General features: G+C 42.5%; 1 protein-coding gene across 2 annotated transcripts; it reads right to left on the bottom strand.

Annotated features, from left to right (window-relative positions):
• Positions 1-1862: 1862 nt before the first annotated feature.
• On the bottom strand, positions 1863-20968 carry TECTB (tectorin beta). 2 transcript variants are annotated; one of them, XM_077877632.1, is made up of 11 exons: positions 20768-20968; positions 20448-20612; positions 19503-19693; positions 18079-18221; positions 17901-18003; positions 12024-12127; positions 11803-11886; positions 7761-7923; positions 6211-6283; positions 4787-4819; positions 1863-3627 (listed from the first exon to the last, which is right to left on the bottom strand). In XM_077877632.1, exons 2-11 carry the CDS (start codon positions 20521-20523, stop codon positions 3578-3580), a joined length of 1020 nt encoding a protein of 339 aa, XP_077733758.1. In that variant the 5' UTR covers positions 20524-20612; positions 20768-20968; the 3' UTR covers positions 1863-3577. The 2 variants fall into 2 exon arrangements, with proteins under 2 accessions (XP_077733758.1, XP_077733759.1); XM_077877633.1 differs by having other exon boundaries at positions 17901-17973; positions 20768-20967.
• Positions 20969-26040: the final 5072 nt, after the last annotated feature.

Below are 26040 nucleotides of genomic sequence, written 5' to 3' on the forward strand. Positions count from 1 at the left end.
CTACCTTTTAGTGAGTCGAGGGTCTTTAATACCAAATCTTGCAAAAGGTTTGGTGGAATTCTTGCCTTTTGTCAGGAAGAAGGACACTAAGTAGGGCCCAAGGAAAGTGCTTTACAGACAGTCCCATCTCCACGGAGCTATTGTGTTTCCACTGGTAGGACTTTTCTCCTGCCCAGAGGTGGGAGACTGAACTCTAGGACCTTCACAGACTCCATTTTCTCTAACATGATTCCATTTTTATTGTGGTAATCTTTGCTCCTCCCTGTAAGCCATTAGCATCAAGAATTGAAGACATTAGTCAAAAGAAGGCATTTATCTGAAAGGGAAAGGGTAGCTTCCCCTGTTATCTCAGCATGGAGACAATGGGACAACATCTGTCTTCTTCAGAACTTCTTCCCTTGTTTGGATGCAGGGCTTATGGATTCCAAACATTTTGTTCTACCATGGAAGGGAACAGAACGATCTCCGCTATGAGGTCTCTCAGAGAGATAGGCCATTCCCTATGCATGCATGCATCCATCCATCCATTGATCCGTATCACATTTCATTAATTCAAAGAACATTTATTGGGCACTTACTCTGTGCCAAGTACCACACTGGGGGAGATGATAATATGAAACTTTCCTTCATCTTTAGCTCTCAGGTTAGTTGAAGAGAGGTAGCACAACTAGTAGTACTGCAATATATTAAGGACTGATACAGGTATGGAGAAAAGTGTGGAAGTAGTTAAGCAGTCCAATGTTGTTACATTTAAAAGGCATTAGAAAACAAGATACTGATGTAAGGTTGGGTGGGATATAGTGATTGTCTATTATTATCTCATCTTTGTATTAGTATAGAGAGTGTGTGTGTGTTTGTTCCCTTTTGGCTCTAGCCCACATGCTTACACAAGTTATATTTATATAATAAAGACTTTTTCTCTTTTTTTTTAATAAAGATTTTATCTATTTATTCATGAGAGACACCACAGAGAGAGGGGGGTGGCCAGAGACACAGGCAGAGGGAGGAGCAGGCTCCATGCAGGGACCCTGACGTGGATCTCCATCCTGTATCTCCAGGATCACACCCTGGACTGAAGGCGGCGCTAAACCGCTGAGCCACCAAGGCTGTCCAACTTCTGCCTTTTTCATTGAACATTATAAATATTTGGCATCCATACGCAAACAAATGTAAAACATATTTCCACACATGTGCATACACATACATTCATATGTCCACATATATGCACATATACATGCATATATACACACACATAAATCTCTCTATAACTAAATCTGTATGTATTGATAGATCAGTTTTATGTGAATGTACATAAACTCAGTACATATGCATGTCTGTGCATATCTTTTCTTTATATTACTCAAATTTTAAGAGGGATAGTCTTTAAGGATCATAAGCAGGAATTGGATAAGATTAATTTGCTAAAATTTATATCCAGTGTTTTTTCTATGTCAACCAAGGATACCTAAGGGAGGAACTCTTTCCTCATTCTCACATATGTTTTATGTCTAGCACTCACGAGAATGTATAACAGAGACAGTTTTGAATGTGCTCTCTTAATTTTTTGATAGGGAAGTCAGAAGACATGAAGGGGCTTTAGCTCACTTGAGGTTGAAACACATTTGGTTGCTACCTGGTGGTAGATGTTAGGGTGTTGGAGACGGGGAGATCATGTGGATGGCTTTGCCTCCTTGCATCAGAAAGCGAATGCTGGAATTTTTGGAACATAAATGTAGTGTAGAATGATGGAAAGTCTGTGGTATGTGTGTAAGTCTAAGAAGTTCTAGTTGTAGAACCCCTCAGGAAGGTGTAGGAATTGGCTATTGATATGCTACATTAACACCGTGAGCTGTAGTCATAGGTTATTATTTTAAGGCATTTTATTTATTCCATAGTACCAGGTGGAAATACAAGATCATTAAACATTATGATAAAATAAAGCAAAACTAATATAATATTGTTTTACTCTGACATGCCAAAGATTTGATTATGGCTCTAAGTATGCTATTTAAGAGTTTTTGATTAGAACCACACAATATGTCTTCTGTCCTTCCTGATTATAAAAATTATATACAGGAAGAAGAGACCCCAGTTGGTTGGAGCTCCATCTTTGAGACCAGTTTAGACTACACTGAGTCATTTAAATCTAGTCTGTTGCTCCACAAAAATGTACTCCGTGTTTCCAGAAATTTGGGAACTAACTGAATTTCTGAGTTCCATAACACAGCTATAAAAGACCCATCGAACTACAGATCTCAAAACTCCTCAAATATATTAAACACAGAGATGCAAACTGATGTGTTTTCAACTTATAAGCCCACTAAGTAAGTCTGTACAAGACTAAGAAAAAAACGTAGAGCTCTGGCTTTTCCTATCACATTCTAACTTCTGGGGTCAACAGTGCATCCTCGAGCTGCCAGTTAACTGTCTAAGAGGATTGGTTCATTCAGTTTTTATTTTATTGACAATGTAAATCATTCATATCAGTGCATTCTGGATCACTGGGGTGGCAGTGTTACCAGGGTGTGGCACCATGGCCATTTTTGCAGTTGCGTTTCTGAGTCTTTTGGTAGGTTCCATTCTAACAATCAAGTTAAGGAGACAAAAACAAATATGTGCTTAACTGTTAGAGACTAAATGAGGTCAGACCATTATGCATAGATGAAAATTTCTTAGATCGAATAGAAAGAAAAATGGTGAGAGCATTGAACATTATAAGGTGTACAGTAGGATTGGGTTGACAAACTTCACGGGACCTGTCACAGATGTCGTGTGTCAGTAGCAGTTTCATTTAATCAATGCCACATTATGATCTTAAATTTATGTTAATGCGGATATTATTCTTTTGTAGCCTTATTACTACATAATCTGTAATTTTCTTTTGATTTTAGAAATCTATATCACCTATAAAATGAGTTAATATGTATATAATGTTTATACATATTTAAGAAACACTATAATAAAGACAAATTAGGTTAGCACTGGGGGCCTCTCAAGAATTGTTTTCCTTTATAATACTCAAGTTTGAGCAAAACTGTTATATTCCACTCTGATTCCCACATCATCATTTGAACGATGGGAACCCCTGCCTGGTAGCTAAGCCCTGGTTCTTAAATAAGCATTGCGCAACATCAATGACAAAGGCCCCCCTTGGCAAAGTTGGCTATTCCGGTGCATTCTGTACTTAGCACTGACTTTGTGGTTATGCCCTACATTCTCCTCAAAATGTTCAGCTGCGCTTGGTTGGGTGTGCTAGTCTTTTAAAATTAGAATAGCTTTCACAGGAGTCCACTGCAGCCCTGACTTGAGCATGGGGAAAGGAGACTCCACCAGCTGCAGGAGAAGAACTGCAGGATCTCAGAGCCACAGGAAGTCACAAGAGGAAGTGGGGCACCAAAGACCATCACTGAATTTCACAAAAATTATTGGAACACGTAATTGGCAAAGCACTGTTCTCTGCATCTCAACAGTAGGCTCTTCTGTTTGTTCTTGTTGGCAGCACGATACATGGGAGTTTGTCACAGACAGAGGAGATGATGTTGAGTGGAGGAGATGTCACCGCCTTTCTGGCGATCTCCTACAACACGACACAAATCCCCAGCATCACGATGAGGTGATAGAGGACATCTGTGAGTCAGACAGGAAAGCAGACAGAGAAAGTTTACATGGAGCAAGGACAGCACAACAAAGAGTTAACTCAACAAAACAGTCAACTCGGGCATTAAATAGATTCTCATAAAAATCTCATAAAATTCTCATTTTAAATAAAATCAGTTTTGTTTATCTTTTGGGGTTTCGGGAGCTCGGTTTTGTCAGTGCAAGGAACCCAACAGATTAACCTAGGTTGTGGACCTCTGACAGATGGGAATCTGAATATGGGTAACACGGTGATGGCACATTTCACCTTAGGGCTTTTGCTGTAGAACTTCCTTTAGAAATGAGGATCTGGGATTAGAATTTTAAAAAGTTGGTTTACATGATTTCCTGTAACTGGGAGAGCAAAGTCTACATCAGTGAGTTTATTAATCAGTAGAACTGTCTTACCCCATCTCCTCACATAGTTGTTCTCCTCATCATTCAGCTGAGATCTTGGGTCTTAGCTGAAATGTTTCTTCCTCTGAGAGGCTTCCCTGGCTGCTATCTAAATCATTCCTCTACCCCCACTCCAACGTGTCACACTATGGGAAGCTTAGAGGCCTTGCCTATTTCTCTCTGCGGGAGCTCCACTGCCTAGAAGAGTAATTATGGCCAATCTTACTGGATGTTTGCTGCATGCAGGGCATTCTTTGGTGCCCTTCGTTGTAACATTTAGTCTATACAGCAGCCATGTATGTTAGGAGCAATGATTAGCCTAATTTCTTAGAGGAAACTGGGGAGTGGAAGGGTGAGTTCATTGCCCAAGGTCATTTAGTTAATGAGGGTCAGGGGCAGAGTCATAGCAGGGACTCAGAAATATTTGTTGAAAAAACACATCACTGAAAATCACATTCTCTAAATGCAGGAACCCAAGCAAATCTCCCTGGTGCTGCTTTTGTTGAGAGGTGGGACCCAATTCTGCTTCATCCAATTTATCCCCAGCCCCACCCTTCCTGCAGAGCTCAGGGGATGGCTGGAGAGACATCTGTCTGCCTCTGTCCCCCTCTGTCTCAATCAGGTGTGCTTTAAAGAGTAACTTTCAATTCCTAAAGGTTTTGCTGGGGCCAAAGCTAAGCTTCTTTGAAAACACATATCTACCTTTTAAAGGCATTGCCCCATGACACTTCCCAGAGGTGCCTCTTTTCCTTACCTGAGAAGCTATAGAGACTGGAGAATCCCCTGCCTGTAATAAGTAAAGAGAGAGAAAGCTGAAGGTTTAAGAAAAGATCATGGAAGAGCCTCAGATAAATGTTTCTAAAATACAAACCTGACCATATACTCCCTTAATTAAACCAACAGTTTCCCACTGCCTTTAGGGCAAAGTTTATAGCAGGGTTCACAAAATCTTCTTTGAAAGAAGAAGAAAACCATTTTCTCCTTGGCTTTCTAAGGCAGGGGTTGGTAAACTCTCTGGAAGGGACCAGATAGTAAATATTTCAGCTATGGGCCATATGGTCCCTATTGCAACTACTTGACATTGCCATTGTGGCGTGAAAGCATCTGGAGACAATATCTACATGAACACGTGTGGCTGGGTTCCAATAAAACTTTAGAGAAAGCTGAAATTTTCTTTCAAATCATTTTTCTGTGTCATAAAATATCATTCTTTTAGTTTTTTGGGAACCATATGAGAAGGTAAAAACTGTTCTTAGCTTGTAGGCCAGAAAACAGCAGGTGGAAGCCTGGATTGGGCCCCTGGTCATGGTTTAGCAACTCTCCTCTAAGATGTGCAGCTACTAAAGGCCCCAGCCGGGATCCCTGGGTGGTGCAGCGGTTTAGTGCCTGCCTTTGGCCCAGGGCCCAATCCTGGAGACCCGGGATCGAATTCCACGTCGGGCTCCCGGTGCATGGAGCCTGCTTCTCCATGTCTCTGCCTCTCTCTCTCTCTCTCTGTGTGTGACTATCATAAATAAATAAAAATTAAAAAAAATAAAATAAAGGCCCCAGCCTTCCCAGACCCTGCTCACCCTTCATGTCACACCACTCTTCAGGTCAGGCTGAAAGATGACCCCCACAGGTCTTCCCTAGGCCCCAGACTCAGGTGTATCACCTGGCCATGAACTCCCAATGCACCCTGCCTCCTCCACCACCACTGATAGTCATCTCCCTCTCTCCTGGCACTGAGCAGCTCTCTCCTTGCCAAATGATAAGTTCTTGAAGACAAGGGCCATGTGGGTCTCCTTGAATTTTGAAACCCCAGTGTCCAGCCCAGCCCAGGGCGGGCATGCTGAAGTTTGGTTGACTTGCTCGGGCTGTTCCCAGTACATCTCATTGTCTGTCATTATCCTGGACTGCATGCTCTGCCTGGAGGCTCAGCACTTCCTAATTCTTTGGGGGTGCTGGGGTTTAAGCTGCAGATTAGAAGAGTCTCAGGGTAGTCAGCAAACTTCAACTTCTTGGTTTGGCGTGTGCTATGGCGTCCCCGCCCCCCAGGTGGGAAGCCTTGAGTCGCAGGTGAGGGTAGTGTCTACAGGCACAACTGGTTTGGCAATTCAGTGAAAATGCTCAAAGCGGCTGTGCCTGTGGACGCAGCCCAGAGTGAACTCAACCTCTGGGGGAAACAGAGAAGCTTACTACGGAGGGAGAGCTCCACCACCAGGACGCCCCCTGTCTGGTCCCGCAGGAGGCGCTTCCGTTTGTCACAGGTCTGAGGAACCAGCAGCAGCAAAGGACAGGGGAGGGGAGGGGATGATGGGGGGGGGGGGGTGGCAAGAGAAATGCACACAGGGGAGAAAAGAGAAAGACCACAGATTAAAAACAGGAATGCCACACTTGATAGAGTCAAAATTCCTCAGTCAACAGATCTTAGTTACCTTATTTGTCTGCTTGCTTGCTTATTTATTTATTTATTTATTTATTTCCCAGAGTGGTATCTTCATCCCTTCTCTAACTTGGGAAAAGGACAAAGCTTTACCTTGTTACCTGCAGTGACTCTCATTGCAGTGGTTTGAGAGGTGGACACTTGGAAAATATGTTCTGGTTCACTTTATTTTCTTTTTAAAATGTAGTGCCAATAATTACCCTTTCATCAACTGTGAAATATCTCTCTGCTCCCTCCTCTTTATGGTGCTCCTATGTGACCATTTTCTGGCCAAAAAAAAAAAAAAATGGGTAGAACTAGAGATTATAATCTTTGTTCGATTGGTTACTACAGGCTATGTAAGCAGGTGTCCTTTTTCAGAAACACTGTGTTCCTTCTCACTGGGGTCTCCAAATACAGCAGGCAACAGTTTGCAATTTATCACTTTTAGGTCTAAGGAGGTGGTTCTCAAACCTGAGCATGCCTCAGAGTCACCTGGAGCAGCTGTTAAATCACAGATTTCTGGGCCTACACAGCGTTTCCAAATCAGGTGGTCTGGGGAGCCTGAGAATTTGCATCCCTAACAAGTTCACAGGTGATGCTGAAGCTGCCCCGACCACACTGTGGAACCACAGCCCTAAGGACCAGGTTCACACCTGGCTGCTACGGAAAACTGTCTCCCATCTGAACTCGCTATGCCTGTTGGTGGAGTCTGCAGCAGCTTCTCAGATGTGGAGGGGAAGCTGGTCCCTGGCCTGGGCTGCACTGAACATGGCTGTGAACTAGGGGCCCCACAGCCCGGCCCTTCCTCTCACAAAGTCAGTTCAGCATTAAGTGGTGTTGGGAATTTCTGCAGCATCTCTCTGGCTCATTTCAGGTCTCAGAAATGGACCCTTATGTTGCCCAGGCAAGAGCTAAAAATACCTACCTTTTGCCTTCCATCCAGCACCTATTGCTACCACTTAGGTTTTGAATTTTCCTTGCGCTTTTAACTTTTTCAAAGCATTTCCATGTCTGTTCTTGTGCTCATTTTACTTAATATGACTCTGAAAAGAGAAGGGCCATCATGACCTATCACCACTGTCTTTAAAGATGAGAAAACGAGGCTCCAGAGATTGTGACATATGCCAGACCATGTAGCTTGTTGGTGGCAGGGTGGACAGAGCCTGACTGTCTGCCCCTACACCTAGTGCCCTTTCTTCCAGAATGCCCTCAGCACGCACATATGCTGGTCTGGTGACAATTCCCAGCTAAAAATACAGCTTCTCAAATGCCCCCCCCCCCCACCTCAGGTCATATTCTCATTCTGGAGAGAGTGGCTCACCACTGGGCAGGAGAGCTTCTCGCTGTCACAGATGAATGTCTCACAGTGTAACCAAACCTTAGAGAGTTTGGGGATGTTCTGGAACCGGAAAGCATTGAATTGGAAGGTGGCCCTGTGGTCTTTCCCATTCTCATGTACGAGGACTGTTTCATCTGTGGGGCAGCTGGAGCAGACAGGGTGAGGGGAGAAAAAATTAGCCCATGAACTCTAGCAAAACCTGAGGTAAATTCACAGAAAACAGCAACACTTCCCTGGGCTTCTATACAGCATGTTATCCTTACAAAGCACTTCGACTGGCAGCACCTTGCCTATCCTTATGATATGAGGTCAAGTTGAGGAGCTATGGGATGGGCGTGCTAGTCTTCACTCTATAGACAGGGGACCGTGGGGTGAAGGGGAGTGACTTATGAGAAGACGCACACCTGGTAAGTCACCATACCTCTGTCCCCAAAAAACAGAAATCCCTGAGAGATGAAGTTGTCTGAAAGACCAGGACATGGACCGACTCCCATATATGTTCAAGATAAAGACACTGGTGCTGAGAACCGCATTTCCCGAAGTACTGCCAAAGCCACCTCAGCCAAGCCATATATAACATATTTCTCTGTGTACACTGTGAGAGTTTGCCACTGGGAGTTTGAATTTATGTTGTTATTTAAATTCTATATTATATAGTCACCTTTGTAAAAATTTGGTCATATTTTTAATACAGGCACAGGGCAAAAAATGACTGGAGGAATGCCCTCTAAATGCTAGTGCTGGCCATTATGGAGTGGTGCCATTATGGATGGTTTTTGCTTTCTTCTTATATCTCATATTTTTTCCCAAATTCTCTATAATGAAAATGTAGTATTTGGGAATTTCCAAAGTCCCAAAGGTAATCATTGATAATAAAAGCAAAAATAATGACACAGATGGGTGTTTGTCAAAGTCAATGGTTCTTGCCTAGGGACCATTTTGCCCCCCAGGAGACATTTGGTATTGTCACCATGACTAGTCAGGAGATGCTACTGACATGGAGTCAGTAGAGGCCAGGGATGCTACACATCATCACACAGCAATGCACAGGACAGCCCCCTGTCCCCAAAAAAGAATGATCCAGCCCTGAATAATGTCAACGGCATTGAGACTAAAACAAAACAAAACAAAACAAAACAAAAAACTTGGTTTAATCAAAATACTTTTTCATTTACCAAACATGTGCTAATTCTCTAGTTAAGTGCCAGACATTTGGCAGGGTGTTGGGACCTGATATGATCGTTCTGGGCAATGTACAGTAAGGCCCACATGAACTTGGGGATTGTTGTCTGCAGGTGACAAGGAAGACCAGAATCTGTCCCAAAGCTTAAGACCAGTGGACAGCACCACAGTGGACTCCAAAGTTGATGCCCCTCCCAGAGCATCTCTCTGACTCCATTGTCAATCCAACTCAGGGTACATATACCAGAGATCCCTCCAGCTATCTGAGAGCCTTTGAGATGTGCCCTCCTCCACACATTCCATCAGAACCAGACATTAGGGGGCAAATTAGAAGTTTAGGCCTGAAGGAATGTCAATTCTGTCAGTTAGTGATTAAAACAAGAAGTGAACAGTCTATCTTATATCTGGACCAGGGGTCAGAAGCCTGGCCACGTTTGTGGTGACTTCTGAGCAATGACAGAGCTGGAGGCATTTTCCAAGTTGTGAAACAAGACCTTGGAGGATCATTTGGTCAATAAACCTGAGATCCTTGTATGAACTCAAGATGTGAGTCCTTAAAATAGCTCCTTGCAGCTGGAGTGTCCAAGGCATGGTGTCAGCCAGTGGAAAACAATGTAAACAGAGCTTTGTTGGGGGTGGGGAGGAGGCAAGGCCTGGGCAGGCTTAGATGTCTTGGCTCCGCTGCCTCTTGTCACCAGCTGTGGCACCTGCCCCTCTGTGACAGACATCTTGGGATGGTGGAAGGCCCAAGGGTGGCTCTTACAACATCACCACAAGAGTCTTCTCCACATCAGATTAAAATTCCTAATAATATAACTCTTCTAACCTCTCCAGATACTCTTGAAAACTGGGTTTTCCTCCAAAAGGGCCCAGTGTGAACCAAAACTTCTGGGAGGTTGTGGGAGTGGACTTCCTCATCCCTCCCCTTGGCACTGGTTTTTGTGTATCTCCAACCTCAAGGGGCCATTTTAGCTAGGCAGAAAGTGGAACTAGATGAGGGGATGAGGGCTTCTTTAATTTTGTTCTGCATAGACACAGGTTCTCAGGGTTTCTCCGGGAACCCTCTGATGGGGTAGGTTAACTGTGTGCCTGCATGTGTGACAAGCACCCTAGGTAATTCCTATGCACACTAGAGTCTGCAGACTGCCTGTATAGACCACCACAAAGCCACAAGCATTCCTTTTTCTGCCATCTTGTACATTTGCAGGTTGGAAGTACCAGAGCGATTTGCAGGGAGATGCTTCCATGGCATGGCCGAGACTTTGCCCCGTTGCAGCCATTGTTTGAGAGAGGTTCCCAATGCCTGATCATAATTTCAGGTCCCTGTAGGTCAAGAATTTATTTCACAATCTCCCTGAAGTCATTTGATCGCACCATTGTCAACAGACCCTAAATGAATCCTTCAGTGACAGGTGTGACATCCAAATTAAGCTACTATTTCTGCAGGAAGCTTTGCTAGGTTGTTTAGATGTGGTTCTGCTGACCTGTCCTATCTACATCGCTTAGTAAATAATGCTGCCTGAGTTTGAACCCCAGATCATCCATCCCCTGACCATCTCTGGACTTTGGGCAAGTTTCTGAACCTGTGTATCCCTTAGACTTTTCCTCTATAAGATAGTGCTTAGTATGCTACCTACTTTATAGGGGGTTTGATAACATTGAAAATAATATTTGTAAGGCCCCTACCTAGAACATGCTTGGTATGTTGCAAGTGCTATATAAGTGTTTGTTAAGTAAAAATAAATAGTTAAAGGTCCAAGTTGGCTCCACCTTTGTTATCTAATCATTTTTGTCCCTGGCCCCAATGTTTACTTAGCTCTGAAGGGTTCTGGCAGCAACATGGGCACACCGGTCTGTTTGGGGAACGGTCTCTTTCATATTTATAGTTCATTGTGTGGATGATGCCCACATCTCAGTCTAGCTCAAACTGTCCTCTGTTTTCCCAAGTTACAATTCTAAGTGTTTCTGGAAAATTGGTATCTTAAGCTCCACATGTCATCCCTGAATGCAAGGGGAACCCAACACACTTATCCAGAATCTTCTTCCCTACAACAAACAATTCCTCACCTTTACAACCCACTGATTTGTAAGGAAGCCACATATTTCTCAGGCTTCTTGCCCTGTTCTTCTCTCCACCCCATATCTGATTGGTTGCTAAATTTTGATGGTTTCTTCCTCCCATGGATGACCTTTCCATTTACTTGGCTGCATATCAGTTCAGGCCATGCCCTCTAATTTGGTCTTTCCACCTCTCATGTACTGCTTCTAAACCGTCCCATGGATGACTTCCAAAATCATCTTTCTTTTGTACAATCCCAATGCTTTCATCCTCTAGTCAAAAAATTTTAATAACTCCCAACTATCTCCTGGATTAGTAACAAAATCAATGATATTATTTAAATTGGTTGGATACTGATTAGGTACTACATGCTTAACTTTTTACGTGGATTATCTAATTTAGTCCTCATCAGGGTGCTGGTGACAGACTAATTGGATTTGAACCCACTTCTCCATAAATACGCATACACTAAGAATGTGACATTACTTAACCCCTTCTGTGCCTCAGTTTCCTCACCTAGAAAATAGAGATGGTAGTAATGACTGTCTCTTGTAAGGCAAATGGGCTAATAATACATGATAAAGCTCTCAGAACTGCCCCTGGTACCCAGAAAGCACTATATAAATGTCTGCTTGTATCAGTACTCCATCTGGAAGCACAGAGGGTGTCACAGCATGACCCTAAGAGGCTTCATCTCTCCTTCCCAAGCTATCCCAAGCCAAAGTAGCCCCAGATCTGCCTGACCCCACTTCTCAGCACTGTGCTCTGGGGCACGGGACTTACCCCTTGTTGATGAGCTGCCACTGCAAGGGATACATGAAATCAGCTGATGGTGTGGCCCAACAGCTGTTCAAAACCACTTTAAACCTGGAAATGAAATAAAATGCATAACTTTGAGCCAGAGGGTTGTATGCCTAGAAACATCTGGTAATTAAAGCTTCTTGGCTAATCTTTTTCCCTTTTCTTTGGCTTTAAAAATATAAATATGGAGGAAATATACTTACCTAATGCTCAATCCTTTGGCTTCTACTCCTGCAAACAGATCTGAACCGATTTCAGATGTCTCCAGGACAAAGGGGGCTTCCTTCTTAATGGAGAACTTGGCATTCTTTGGAAGGAAATTGACACTAGGCATTATGACCTCTCAGACTGAGCAGATGGGTGTGACAGGAGCAGATGAACTGGGGTGGGGTGGGGTGGGGCATAGGCACATGAGACCACAGTGAGACCCTCCAGGACTAGAGAAGCTATACCTCCTAGGATGCTGGTGCCATCTGAGAAGGGATGAGGGAATCACATCTCTGGATTTGCTGGCCACAAGGAGACATATGCCGGTGAGGAACAAGATTTGGCTGACAGAAAAAAGGTGGAATCCAAGAATGCTGAAGCACTGAGCTTCACTTAATCACCCATGGAAATAGGAATAGAATATATACAACCTTGTTTTGCTCTTGCTCACCTCCACTATGTGCCTGAGGATATTCCAGCCTAGGTCAGAGGGCATATGATCTGATTCCAGTACAGTTAGCAACAATGGCAACAGCAGTAACCTACTGATCATCTACTATGTGTCAGGCGCTGCTCTCTGTTTGAGATAGTCTCTATGTCAGGATATCCTGTATATTGAGATACATCTGGGAACAAAGTAAATATCTCTGTCTCTAACCGCCTAACATTCCAGCAAGGGATGCAGACAATAGACATTAGGCAAGTAAATTATATAACATGTTAGAATAGAATGTAGTACACTATATAGAAAAACTGCAACAAATGTAGAGGGGAGTAGGGTAAATTGGAAGTGCAAGGATGGGTAAGCTGCAACTTTAAACACTGTAGCAGTTAAGGAGGTTTCCTTGAGGTTGTGATACTTGAGCCAAGACTTGAGGGAAGCAAGGAAGCCTGTGCTTCTAGGCTGAGTACTGATACAAAGAAATGCTTCTACAGCACATGCAGGCATCTCTGGAAGAATGCTCCAGCCAAAGCAAAGCACTGGGTGACAATATAGCTGGCAAGACAGCAAGAGGGTCGATATGCTGGAGCATGAGTAAGCAAAGGGGTGGGGGAAGGTAGGAAGTGAGAGGGGTAGGTAGTGAAGTGAGACAGGCTATGGGGATGGATCCAGAAGACTGTGGTGGCAACTCCAAGTACAGTAGGGAGTCATGACCACAATTTGAGCACAGAAAGAGCAGCCTTTGGTCACAGATGTGGTGTGTGTGATCTTCACTTGGCCTCTTCATTAGGCAGTTGTGGGTGAGTTATTAAAAAATAGTATGTCAGTTGACTTACCCAAAGGAGGCTGATACCCATTCATTTAGTTTCATTCAGCTTTAGTAACATCCTTTAGCTACTCTGTGAGTTTAGCCTCTGGAGACAAAAGCATCATGACAGAAGGACAAGGTTCCTAGGCTAATCCTAGTTCCCACACTAAATTATGGGCAAGTCAGACTTTTAGGCCTCAGTTTCCCCTTCTGAAAAATGTGAGTGACCTTTGCCTTCATCAGCCTTGGAGAAATGTTTTTATGATGGTGACTTTATGTAATAGATGCATAAGGCTTAAACCAGGATATTAGTTAAAAGATTGAGTTTCATGGACTTAGAGATTTGCAAAACTGCAATGAGTAAACAGTGTCAGCAAGGATATCTAGTTACAATGGACTTTAGCCCCCTAACGGGGTCCAATTCAGGGCATTTGCTGAGAGGCCTCAGAATTATCTTGTAGGGGCTCTCACATTTATTTTCCGTGATTGTAGGTCCAGCTGGGGTTCCAAGTAAATTACTCAGAAGTCAGTTCTTTTATTCCTGTCTGCCAACCCCCTGCACCACTTCAATAGTTGGAATAATTGAACACTAATGTTCTTAATCATAAGTGATTTACTAGCTTACTATGCATTTGAAGCAGCGGATTTACAATGGTTGTTAGTGTTAATTATTTTCCGAGATTTGTCATATTTCAAGAGACTGTTTACAAATGTGAGACCTAACCTGGGGACCACAATGCAGTCCCCAGCTTATCTGCAGGTACATTTCCCAGCCCCATCTCCCAGGGACCAGCCAATGGGGTACCAGAATATTGGAACAATGCCTGTATTTGCAGAAGAGCTAGTATGATTCTGTTACAAAGTAGAGAAGAGAATCTGCACCATTAATTCCATTTCTGAAACAAAATACTTTGTTGGTCAATTTCTCCACTTCTCAGCTTATAGCTAAGGCAATTCTCAGCATGATTTCCTCCTACTTTCTTTATAACATAAGTTAGAGATCTGTTTCCAGATAACTTCATCCTATAATACCTAGACCATTTGTTTTGGCATTCCTGGAAACATAGAGACAGCACATAAACTACTCATTTGTGGAACAAGATGGAAGAACACAGGGCTTGAAAAATCAAGCCTTCTAGTCCCTTCGCTTGATGGAAAGATTGAGTCACAATAGTCCATTGACACAGTTAGGATGGGTACATCTGCTTAATAGCAGTTCACGTGGGCAAGATCTGGGGGCTGGTGTTGCTCACAAGCTCAATGTGAAATAGAAATAAAAGAAAATTGCACAAAGCTAATATTATTCTACATGTTCCCAGAATCTTTCAGAAATAAGAAGGTCACCCCTGACCCACTGTGGCCCACAGAGATCTGAAAAGACCTACAATATAATATTTCAATTCTGGGCTCTGCATTTTAGCAGGGTCAGTGGCCAACTGGATCGTTCTCAGAGGGAAGGGTAGGATGATGGAGCACCAATGGTGGGGTGATGTTGGAGAAGATAAGCTTGAGATAGGTGAAGGGCCATCAACAACACTATGACTCAGTATTATTTCAGAAGACAGACCATGACCAAAGGGATATCAGATTTCACATGCTGATCTAAAATGGGAAGGGCTCACTTTCCCTTTTCCTTTGGTAAGGAGCCTACCCTCTAGCGATCTTATAGAAGGGCTTTGGACTTTGGGTGGAAGGTCAAGGTTGATCACCTCTGAAGATTGTTCTGGCTTTGGAAGTCTATGAATTTGGCCTCTATTGTTTGCATTTGTTCCATCCCAAGCCTTTTCCTTGGTCTTGGTTTAACTGAGAATGGCTAACACTATTTCGATTGTATAAAAGTTAACCTAATCCCATACTGATGTTGATGGTACAAAGGTAACAACCATACAAAGGTAACAACCCTATAAAGGTAACTGGTGGTGCTAGGAGCTCTCAGAGTTTTCATTTTAAATGGAGTCAAAGGCTGTGATCATGAGTTTGGCTACTTTCACAGGCACTTACCTTGTGCCAGGTAGTATGCTAAGTGCTTTATAAAAATAATTTTATTGGGATTCCTGGGTAGCTCAGCAGTTGAATGTCTGCCTTCGGCTCAGAGCGTGATCCTGAGTCTGGGGATCGAGTCCTGCATCAGGCTCCCTGGGAAGAACTTCTCCCTCTGCCTATGTCTCTGCCTCTCTCTCTCTCTGTCTCTCATGAATAAATAAATAAAATATTTTTTAAAAAATAATAATAATTTTATTTAATCCTCCTAATAAATGTATGGGGCAAGTGCTATTATTATTTTTATTTAACAAATGAATACATGAAGGCTCAAAGAGGTTAACTGCCTTACTGAATGTCACACAACTAGTAAATGGTAGAACTAGACCTTAAACCAGTGGGCCAATGGCAGACTATTTTCTTAAGCACACTGATATTCTACAAGCTGACTCCCTTCCTTTATTTTGGATTGGGGACCAAAATGACTTTTCGCCAGGAACACCAACTATGGGCTATTGGCAGGAGTGAGTGAGAGGGGGATAGACAGAGAAGAGAGGAAGCATGTTGAGTAGAACTGGTGGCTTTGGAGCCCAGCATTCGGAGCTCTTGGAATCCTAAGCAATTAGCCGTGCATTGATTCTTTTGTGCAATCTAGGGCACAGCTCTGTCTCTGGTAATTTGATGGAAATGTATGCAGGGGGCAGCTGTTGCTTCAGAAACACACAAGAATGCCCTCAGAGCGGAAGGAGGGAGGAGAAGAAAAATACCAGTCTCATGGGTCAGGCATAGGAAACCAAGCCCATGGTAAGAATATTGATCAGTATAAATGTTTCTGTTGCAACAGCAGACCCCCTTTTTGTTGAGGTCATTGGTCCTGTAAAGGTCTTGATGGGCCCCAGGGGACGCCTTAGCCTCTTTCTAGAACAGTTCAAGGAAGTGTCCTGTTAAGTCTGTCTATCCAGCCCAGAGGATGATGTGGGTGATGATGAAGCTATATTTCTTTTTTTACTTCTTAAAAAATTTCTTTTCCAATTCTAAGATTTGATATTTATGTCTGAAACTTAGCCCAACATGGCTGATGATGGGTGATGATTTTTGATAATCCTGTTACAAGCTGTCATAAATCAGCATAAGATCATATCTATAATTTTATCTGGTTAAAATAACAATCATGCACATCTGGACGAGGACTCAGTAGTAAAGACAGCCCATCACCATGATGTCCCCTGAGACTGTTGTTGATAAGTGAGCCTGTTTTTCTCTCTGGATAGCCTTCATCAGTTACTGCAATGATGTTGCCATCTTTTAATCCCCCTGCTGGTCCACACTGCATTAACCCTCCTGATTATAGGCCCAGGGCCTATACGGGATTCCTTTTCTCTGGACTTAACCATTACTGGTGTGTGGTCAGCAGCAGATCTAGGTTCTTTGGGACCTTAAAGCTTCTATAATTTATAGAGTTCTTTTTCATGAAGAGAGTAAAAATTTTGAATATGAAATTAGACACAGGGCCTTAAATGAGGCCAGCGCGAGATAGAGGTCATGAAACCTCAGCTCCATCCCCTTCTCCCCTTCATTGGAAGTAAGCATCAGAGAGCAGAGCTGAGAGATCTGTATGCTAGACTGGGCACTGCTTCACACTACCTGTGGAATCATGGGCACATCATTTCCTCCTTCTGGGCTGCAGATCTTTGTCTGTAAATGGACCAGGTGACTCTAAGATCCCTTTTAGAGGATCTCTCACCTTCTGAATTGGTAACTTCTAGGCAGTGGGTTGGTAGCTTCTAGGCAGCGGATAAAGCAAGTTCAGAGTTCAAGGTCAGTGGAGTTCCAGGTAATATAGTCGTTTCCTTTGTGAAATGAATGGGCTGGACATGATGGCTTGTAAGGATATCTCCCAGTTCTAATGTTCTATGTAAAAGTTTCTATTTCTGCCTGCATCTTCCTCCAACCAACTGGAGTGTCACTATAAGTATGCCTCTCATCGGAAGCTGCAGGTTTAAAAAACAAAACACCCCTTCCAAACAGAAGGGCAGCTGGGCTAATGGCTGTTGCACATTTAGTTTTATTTTGAGAAATCAAAGTGTGCTTTTAACTTCAATGTCAATAGAAGCAGCATGCCCAAATTAGACCAAGAGGAAGCCCACCCTCTGAATGGCTTTGGATACCAAAGAACTAAGGAGCAGAGGGCAACCCCGACCTCTCTCCTTAGCTCTGTCCCAGGTAGGAAAGTCATAACTCTGTGCCAAATGCTTTAGCAGGAGCTAGACTCTAATATCAATCTCTGGAATGGGTTGCAGTGGAAACTTAATCTGGCTTAAGAGTTAGATGTTGTCTGTCTTATTGCCTATTGACCTTCTACAACTCACAGGATTGCTCTCTCCTCAGTTTTCTTATAAAATGGGCACATAGGCATTACATCTCTGTGGCACCTTTTTTGGCTCCTCTGTCCAGTCTATGAATCTACCTTTCTGTGGCATCTAGTCCTTGAAGAGGGGTACAAGTAGACCAAAGCTGATGTTTTCATTTGAATTCAAGAATGGGGTTCTGCATAGAGATTAGGGAAGAGCAAATCCTGAGGAAGCATCCCATTATCTCCTGAACAGGCCACAGGGCACTAATGAGAACCCAGAGACCACTTACAGTGTAGAAGTTGAGAGACAATTGGCTTTCGAATGTGCCCATGCTCCCGTTCTTCACATGAACAGTGGCCACTCTGGAAAGGGGAGAGAATTTTGCATAAGGACTGAAACATACCTGATTGTCAGGGACTGCAGGTCACACGCAAGGCAGCCAGCCCTCTACGCTCAGAGCCACTTACCTTTGGTCAAAGGCAGCCTGATTTACCAAGTAGGTGGAGTGGTAGGTGCAGGAGAAGGAGTAGTTCACAGGCTGGTTCTTTACTATCACTGTGCTGTCATTGGAAACGATGTGGCTGTAGAAGTGGTAGATAGGAGGCTTGTACTGGAGAAAGAGGGAAGGCAGTTAGGGTGGCCTTGGACCCCATGATGAGAATGAGTTGGCTGGGAAAAGTGATCTAAGATGGTCAGACCTATGGGAAGGTGTCAGTGGTGAGCTGAGAATTTCTGCAGAGTTCTTGACTAACCAAAAAGTTCAACTAAGATTATTTAGAATAATCTAGGTCAAAGATTGTACACTTACAAGAAATCCATATACGCATTCGGCTTCTGGCCAAAAGAAGTGGCTAAAGGATCTCTGTGTCCCAGTATCAACTTGTTAATCCATTTCTCCCATCCAAGTAATCTTACATGAATGCCTTCACCCATCTCCTGTTTCTAGAACATTACATCATTATTTGCTTTTTCCCTTTTCCAATAATGAGCAGTATTTCTGTGACTTTTTTCCTCTGGCTTGTTGAACTCTAAGATTTCAGAATACTGGAATTGGAAGGGATCTCAAACATCTGTGTGAGAGGTGACCTGCCTAAGACCACACAGATGATTTCTAGTTCCCTCTTCCAGGAGACTCAAACACATGATGATTTTGTTAATCATGTCCATGAGTCTCTAAATCACAGTCCTTGTGGGGACTTTAGGAAGAGGAAGTGACCCTGGGGAGCTCTTTGTTTTCATTTTATGAGACCCCGTTTATGTCTAGTTTTTTGCAGTCAAGGTAATAGGAATACTAGGGGTGAGCAGCAGAGCAGCCTCCCTTCGTGACTACACCCCTACTGGTTTTGTGGCTCCCAGCTTGTGACTTTACTGGGAGGTCTCCTATGTCTCCTCTGTCATACAAGGACATTCGGCAAGAGGTTGCATGTGGTTCCTTTCAATTCTGATTATCTGTCCCAGGTACTTCACGAGACCCAATTATGAATTGTATTATACTTTGGTTACTCCTTTAAAATGCCTTTCCAACTACTTCAAAGTCTTGGTCAGAAGAAGTCCCACCATCTAACCTGGAAGGATGGCAGCTTGTGAGCCCAAGCTCAGAACTCAAAGCAAGATGGAGATGGGAAATGTATGTTGTTTACTCATGGAAGGTGGCCTAGTTCGCTCAGGCACAAAATTAGGAGAATATAATTCAAATCCAAAGAGTCGCTTAAACAAGGCAGATGAGAAGAAATTAAATAACACTAACATCCCAGGACATAAAAGTGAGGATTGGCTTTTAAAAGGAAATTGGTGAATTCTGAATCCTTTTTAAGGGCGGGCCATAGATGTCTTATTTTTGGGGCCCAGTTGGGTAATCTTAGCAACTCCTCATTGGGTGGCCTGGACTTACCTCAGACTGGGTTCCACAATAGGACTTGTTTTTAGGTGACAAATCTGGTATCACAAACTGATAGTAACCTCCTTCGTGGACACCATTGTAACACAGCCCACCGAGTGCCAGCTGATGAACTTCCCAGCCATAGGGACACTCGGGGATTTTGGTGATGATGGTTTTGGGATAACAAAACACAAGAATGACATCTAGAAAGAGGATACACAGGGTTTGAAATCAGATATGAAAATCATATTAATCTTCATAGAGAACAGTGGGTTCTAGGCACACCTGAACATGAAAAGCAGTTGATTAAAAATACTTTCCTCACTATTCTTCATGACTGTGGTGAATGTTTTCCCTAAACCTCAGTCACTGAAGCTCTGCTTTTACAGTGTCTGTTACATTTTTGTGATATCTTCTCCATACTTAATATGTACTCAAGACTGGTCTACTTTTAGGCTTTCATCTATTTTCAGGGATATATCTGTGAAGCCAGATTGAATGGATTAGAAATATATTTCAATTTAGAAATATATACAAATTTGCATGCCCATGAAAGTGAGCACATCATTTAAAATTTTTAAAAATGTCCATTTCATATGTAACACTGTGAAACCTAATTTATGGCACAGGACAAAAATTCGGTAGGTCAAATAGGAAATAGATTATGTATTTATGAAATTATAATACATTATTATTTATTGATTGAAAATAAATATTTTTATATCTATTTATGTATCTATCCATTCATCTATCTAGGATTTTCTAATTTTAAAAAAGTCTAAGTTTATCCACTACACTGTTATTTCCTACGGAAAAGTCTGGCTGGGCCTGGAGGCTTCACTGGGTCTATGTGGCTACAATACTGCATTTTGATGAAAAGAGAAACAGAGCTCTGAGCTTTGCAAAGAGTCTTAGGAAACTTCCCTTTCCAGGAAGATGGGCTAGCCCAGGGCATACCTGCTTTATTCGGAGTGCAAGATCTCGCAGAGGCTTCCGCGAAGACAGCCAACAGGACAAAGGCCCTCATCACCATCGCTTCTCAGAACCCTCTCTTTGCCAGGTGGCCAAACCAAGCTGGCCAAAGGTTCACAGTCCTGCCAGAGAGCCCGAGCCTCGATCATTCTAGGTCAGAAACATGAGCGAAAAGTTAAAATCAAGATGAAAACAAAGCAGCACACACAGTCTTGGGGGAAAATTTTCCAAGGAGATCAATAATTCTGTCCCTCTTTCTTAATGGTTCCTTGTCTGTGCTGAGAGGCAAAAAGTGGGGCTCCTACCACTGGGAACGTCAATGACACATGCGGTTGCTCACGTTCCCGAATGTTTCATTCTCTCTGGACCGTAGAGGCTGCCTCCCAGATGCTCCCCAAATCTCCGACCTCAGTCCTCGCTCGACTTTATATCAGCTGAGGGTGTAAAAGAAACCGGCTCCAGATAAATCACAATGAACATGCATTATCCACTGTGGGGGGAAATAAAGGGAAACCTTGCACAATAATCCAATGGGAAGCTCAAGTTCAGCCACTTGAATCTAATTTCTTTTACTTCACAGAGTTGGAAAAAACCTTTTTTTTTTTTAACTGCTTCAACCAGGATTGGAATAAAAAGTTGAATCTTCCCCCCAAACAAAAAATAACTCTGATTGGAGGCAAACTAATTTCTGCATGGCTCCAGGGGACAGTTTTCTTTCTTTATGTCTTACTTTCTTTGCTTTATTTCTTGTGTTCTTATCTTTATATGGAGGCTATCTAAACTTTAAAGAAGACCGACGTTCAACAGTGTTACACCTCCTACTCAAACAAAAAAGGTTGTTTGTGTCAATATAAACATGGTAAGGGGGTCCCCTCTAATATTTTTTAATAAACTCCGAACCAGAATGTCATCCTGGCATTTCTCTAGAACTTCATCCTGAAATATAACCTCTTATTTTAGATCTCCAGGCTTTTGAAGTTTTATTCGTCTCCCAGAGCAGTGATATTGGAAGAGGGAATTTAAAAAGGTAATCTTATGATTCAATTCTTAGTCAACAAACCAGATCCCACTGAAAACAACAAATAAAATCCTGCTTGTGTGAAGCTTCTGAATATATTGCATGAGATTCTTCAGCACCCAGAAATTTAAGATTGAAAAATCAGGATTTGTTTTAGTTTTTGTTTTTAGAGGAAACAGACTCTTTCATCAATCAATGGAAGCCACTACATAAAGCCCTTTAAGAGACAGTTATAAAAAGCACAAAAAAAAAAAAAAATGCCCTGCTTGGCAGGGCTTTATAATGTAGCTGAGAAGTTAAGTCACCAATACACAATGACTCAGAGTTGGAATACTGGGTTAAATCATTGTTTTGCTACTTACCACATTTCCTTAGTTTGAAGATACCCATCCCTCCCTCCAAGAGCACATAATTTAATGTTTGGAAACACTGGGATGTGTTCTATAAGCAATGTGCATACACAACACAATAGTTTCTTTATTTCCAAAAACCTACTGTTAAGTTGGTGGTATGTCTTACAATGATGGTGTCAAGAAAATGAGGAAGTAGCCATGTGGCAAGTCATTAAAAATTTCTGTAACTCACTTTCCTTCCCTCTAAATGAATGCCATAGCCCTGGGTTTAGCTTACAGAGTGCGAGAGCAACGAAATGAAGGCTCTTATAAGCTATGAAGTAGACAATAAATAATAGATTACATGGACATACAATTAACAATTGCATGCAAATGTCTATGTCCCTGAGTTGGTTTTTTTGTTCCCCTCAAAAAAAGGTAACATAACGTGTTGTATCTAGTTTCATGTAACAGGAGGCATATCTATATTATATAACAGACATGCATGTATTTTATGGATAAAGACCAAATGGGCTGAAGAGAGGAGGGGGATGGTGCATATTACTTTTTTTAATTCATACACTTGGATCAAGTTTCATGTGGCCTGGAAACACCAGCATGTTTATACTCATCTCCACAGTTCATTATAGGCACTACTTCTTGAGCACAAAAGGCACTGGACTCTAACAAGTATGCGTGAATTCTTTGAGTTCCTCTTTCCTCAGGCTTTGCACTAACCTACCTTATTTCTTCCTCTATCATTTTCTTAAACATTTACTGAGCCTCAAACATATACTGTGTGCTGGGAAAACACAGACGTGTCAGTGGTGCCAGGAACTGGGTGGGTGGGTGGGGGATGCGTAGCGATGAAATGTGGGATGGAGAGGAGGGAAAAGGGGGAAAATCATGATGCTTGGCAGAGGAATGAACCAGTAGCTCAGGTCACAGAGGCCCAAAGCAGCCTTGCTTCTAGAGAATGGCCCCTCTGATTTGACATAATGATTGTTCATCACTGATAACTCACTATTGCTACTCTATGTATGTTGAGATACCTGTTTCTATCTCAAGAAGATTCTTTTCACACATCTTCAAGTATATCCTTCCTTTCAGCCAACTTTGGCTCAGGCAGGTCGACAGGATCATCTAATCTCTGACTTGGAAGGGCAGAGTTCACTCAAGGAAAGTGTTGCAGTAGAAATGAAAACCTTTCTTGTCTCCCAGTGGAAATGTCTGATAAATACCTGCAAGATGCTGTGACTTTGGGCAGATAGACCCTGCTGTTGGCTTGGAATCAGAGGCCCACCCATACCATTCTCTAGCTGTGGGTTCTTGGGCAAGTTACATAGCTTCTGTGAGTCTTAATTTCCTCCACTCCTGAAAGGATATGATAATATCTATGACATAGTGTTAGAGTATTAAATAAGATATAAATTGGTTTATACAGACATGGTTTATTTTCCTCTATTAGGGGTAGAGCATCATTGTTTTATGCTTTATTCTATTTGGGAAATCCAAAGAGGGGAGCCCATTAGGAGTGGGTCACCACTGGAAAGTATATACATTATTGCCATCAATGCTGAATTATGTCACATGTAACTAAGAGCACAGGTTCTGAATCAGAGATTGTGGCTCTGTTACATTTCCAGTTGTGTGATCTTGGGCAAGTAACTTGACCTCTCTAAGCCTTCAGTTTCTAAATCTGTAAATTTGGGCTCCTATGGCCTAGGGCTGTTGCAAGGGACTAAAGAAATGATACATGTAGATTGCGTAGCACAAGGCCTGGTACACAGTAAGTGCTCAGTGAAGGTTTGCTACCATTAAGTTTATTCGTCTGAGGTTGGTATCCTCAAGTTGGGAAGACATGTCAATAGTGTTCCTGTATGAACTCTGGGCATTAGAATTATTTCTAATGGGAATAATTCTCTCTTTAGAAGCCCACCTTAACAAAGAGTAGGTGCTTTTGATTTCTAGAAAAGCCTGATAATGATAAGATCTCGCCTACAATTTCTTGGATGTAGGGGCCCAGCTAACAATCAGGTATATGATACTCCTTTCAAGGGCAAGTTGAATGAAGTTGGGGAAGTGGAATTAACTTTTGTGGCAGGCTGCTTACTAGATGTTGAATTTGCATAAGAAACAGAACAGGACAAAATGTACTGGGGCTGAACAGTATTTGATACTTGCTCTGATAAAAGGTAGGAGGCTCCTATTTTTTCCTGGTAATTATCCCACTGTTCTGCTACCCCACCCCATCCCCTCTCTGCTTTCCAACAACCCTCTCCCTTCTGGAGATGAGGATGCAGGCAAAGGGATGCCACTGGGAGATGGATCCCAAAGAAATGTCTCCCGCTGAGACTTATTGCTATTTCTCCATAAACCACACACACAAAACTGATGGGAAGATTTGAACAATCCCAGGATCTCAAAAGAATGCAGTAAAGGGGGTTTTACGGCACTCATCTGAAAGGTGAGCTTGTCTCTCAAGTGTCTTTTTTTTGCAAATTGCCAGGGAATAGAAGTTATCTGTTCTATTTGAAGGTCTTGCATGATTTGTGAAAGCTGATCCAGACACCAAAAGATTTCCATTTGCAAAATTCCAACCAACATTTTCATTCATCGGTCAGAAATCATATAGGTGATGAATCCTGATGATAAACAAACCAGGAAACCCTTACTATGGTAACAGATGGTACTTTAGAAATAAAGCTAATAGGCATGCATTAAAGTTTAAAAGGCTGCTTTATAATTTTTTAAAGCACACTCTTTTGAGTTCATTAAATGTTGGCTTTGTTAAATGGACTCCATTGTTTCCTTTAAGCCCTGAATCAAGCCTTCTTCTACTTTGTGGGAGACTCTTTTGCCAATTTGCAAATGAGTGGGTGTTCCCATGCAGTCTTCAATGGCTTACTCCTTGGGAATTAATAGTTCTCCAGAGAAAGCGGTGTTCCCCTTAGAGAAAATACACTTCATAAAGGAGAATTGAGAAGTGAGAAAAGAGTCTGTGCTGATAGTGCATCAGAAATTCAGAGCAAGAAGCTCCACCTCCCCATCCCTCCCCAGACCCAGCAGCCACAAGTTTTAGGGAACCAGATTGCCTCAGGAAGGTAAACTGGTCTGTCCAGGAAATCCTCCAGTCTTATCTGGCAAATCTCTAAGAAGGGGGCTGGGGGGAGGATAAAGTCTTACCTCTTTCTCAGAAGAGTAGGACCCATTGGTTCCTCCCTGGCCTGTCTCCCCACCACCCTCCTTGACTCCAAGTATAAGACTAGAGAGTAAAAAAAAAATAGTTCCTCTTCAGATCAACATTAAGGATCTCATTACTGGTAAAAAACATTCAAGGTGAATAATTTGTTCTGTTCTTAAAACTTCACGAGATATCGTCCTTTTATTCTTTATCCATTTACTCATTTATTCATTCACCAAACATGTAATGAGTGTCTGTTATGTACCATGTAGTAATCAAATACATGTATGTGAATGTGTACATGGATGGTCCTCGGCTTAAAGATGTTTTGACTTAAGATTTTGTTGACTTCATGATGGTGCGAGAGTGATGTGTTCAGGAGAAAACCATGCTTCAAATTTGAATTTGGATCTTTTCTCGGGCTAGCAATACACGATCTAATACTCTTGTGATGCCGGGCAGCCCCATCATAAGTTGAGGAATATATGTGGATCTGGGGTAAATGTAAGGATATCGAGGAAGGGCACAAATAGGTTACAAAGACAAAGAATACAGGACAGAGAAGAGGCATCTAAGTTAGATAAACTGGTCAAGATGGGGCCTGAAGGATGAAAATGCATTGGGGTGGGTGTCGATGGGATTTGTTCACACGTATACACACATGTTGTGTGAGTATATATGTAGGGACAGAATATTCTAGGCAGAGTGTTTGGCATTTAAGGAGACTGATTTATAAAATATTTGCTTAAGTTATTCTTTGGAAGAAGCCAAAGAACTTTCAAACTGTCCTCAAACCCAGGAGGGTATTATTCTGTATTTCTTTGTGAAGTCCATTACATTTTGGCCAGTTTGCCAAAAGAGACCCGGTCAGACTCCTTCTGAAGTCTGAACATGCATGACTCTGATTTGCCTCTCACTAACTCGCAGTCCGTTCTGCTTCCTGCAGCTCCACAGCCCCCACAGGCAGGCACCATTGTTGAAGTGTTTCTGAGGGGAAGGCCATTCCCACAGTGCCTCAAAGGGATTTATGTGTAACTGCAGTAC

Source organism: Canis aureus, chromosome 29 (genome assembly GCF_053574225.1).
Source record: "Canis aureus isolate CA01 chromosome 29, VMU_Caureus_v.1.0, whole genome shotgun sequence".
Classification (NCBI taxonomy): Eukaryota; Metazoa; Chordata; class Mammalia; order Carnivora; family Canidae; genus Canis; species Canis aureus.

What these genes read in the sequence shown, in the direction of transcription:
- TECTB (XM_077877632.1), bottom strand. Translation starts at nt 20,523, where the DNA reads ATGGTGATGAGGGCCTTTGTCCTGTTGGCTGTCTTCGCGGAAGCCTCT. An exon ending in AGAAGCTCTCCTGCCCAGTG is followed by an intron (nt 6,284 to 7,760) that starts GTGAGCCACTCT and finishes CTGGTTCCTCAG; the next exon opens with ACCTGTGACAAACGGAAGCG. An exon ending in CAGTCTCTATAGCTTCTCAG is followed by an intron (nt 3,628 to 4,786) that starts GTAAGGAAAAGA and finishes TCTGACTCACAG; the next exon opens with ATGTCCTCTATCACCTCATC.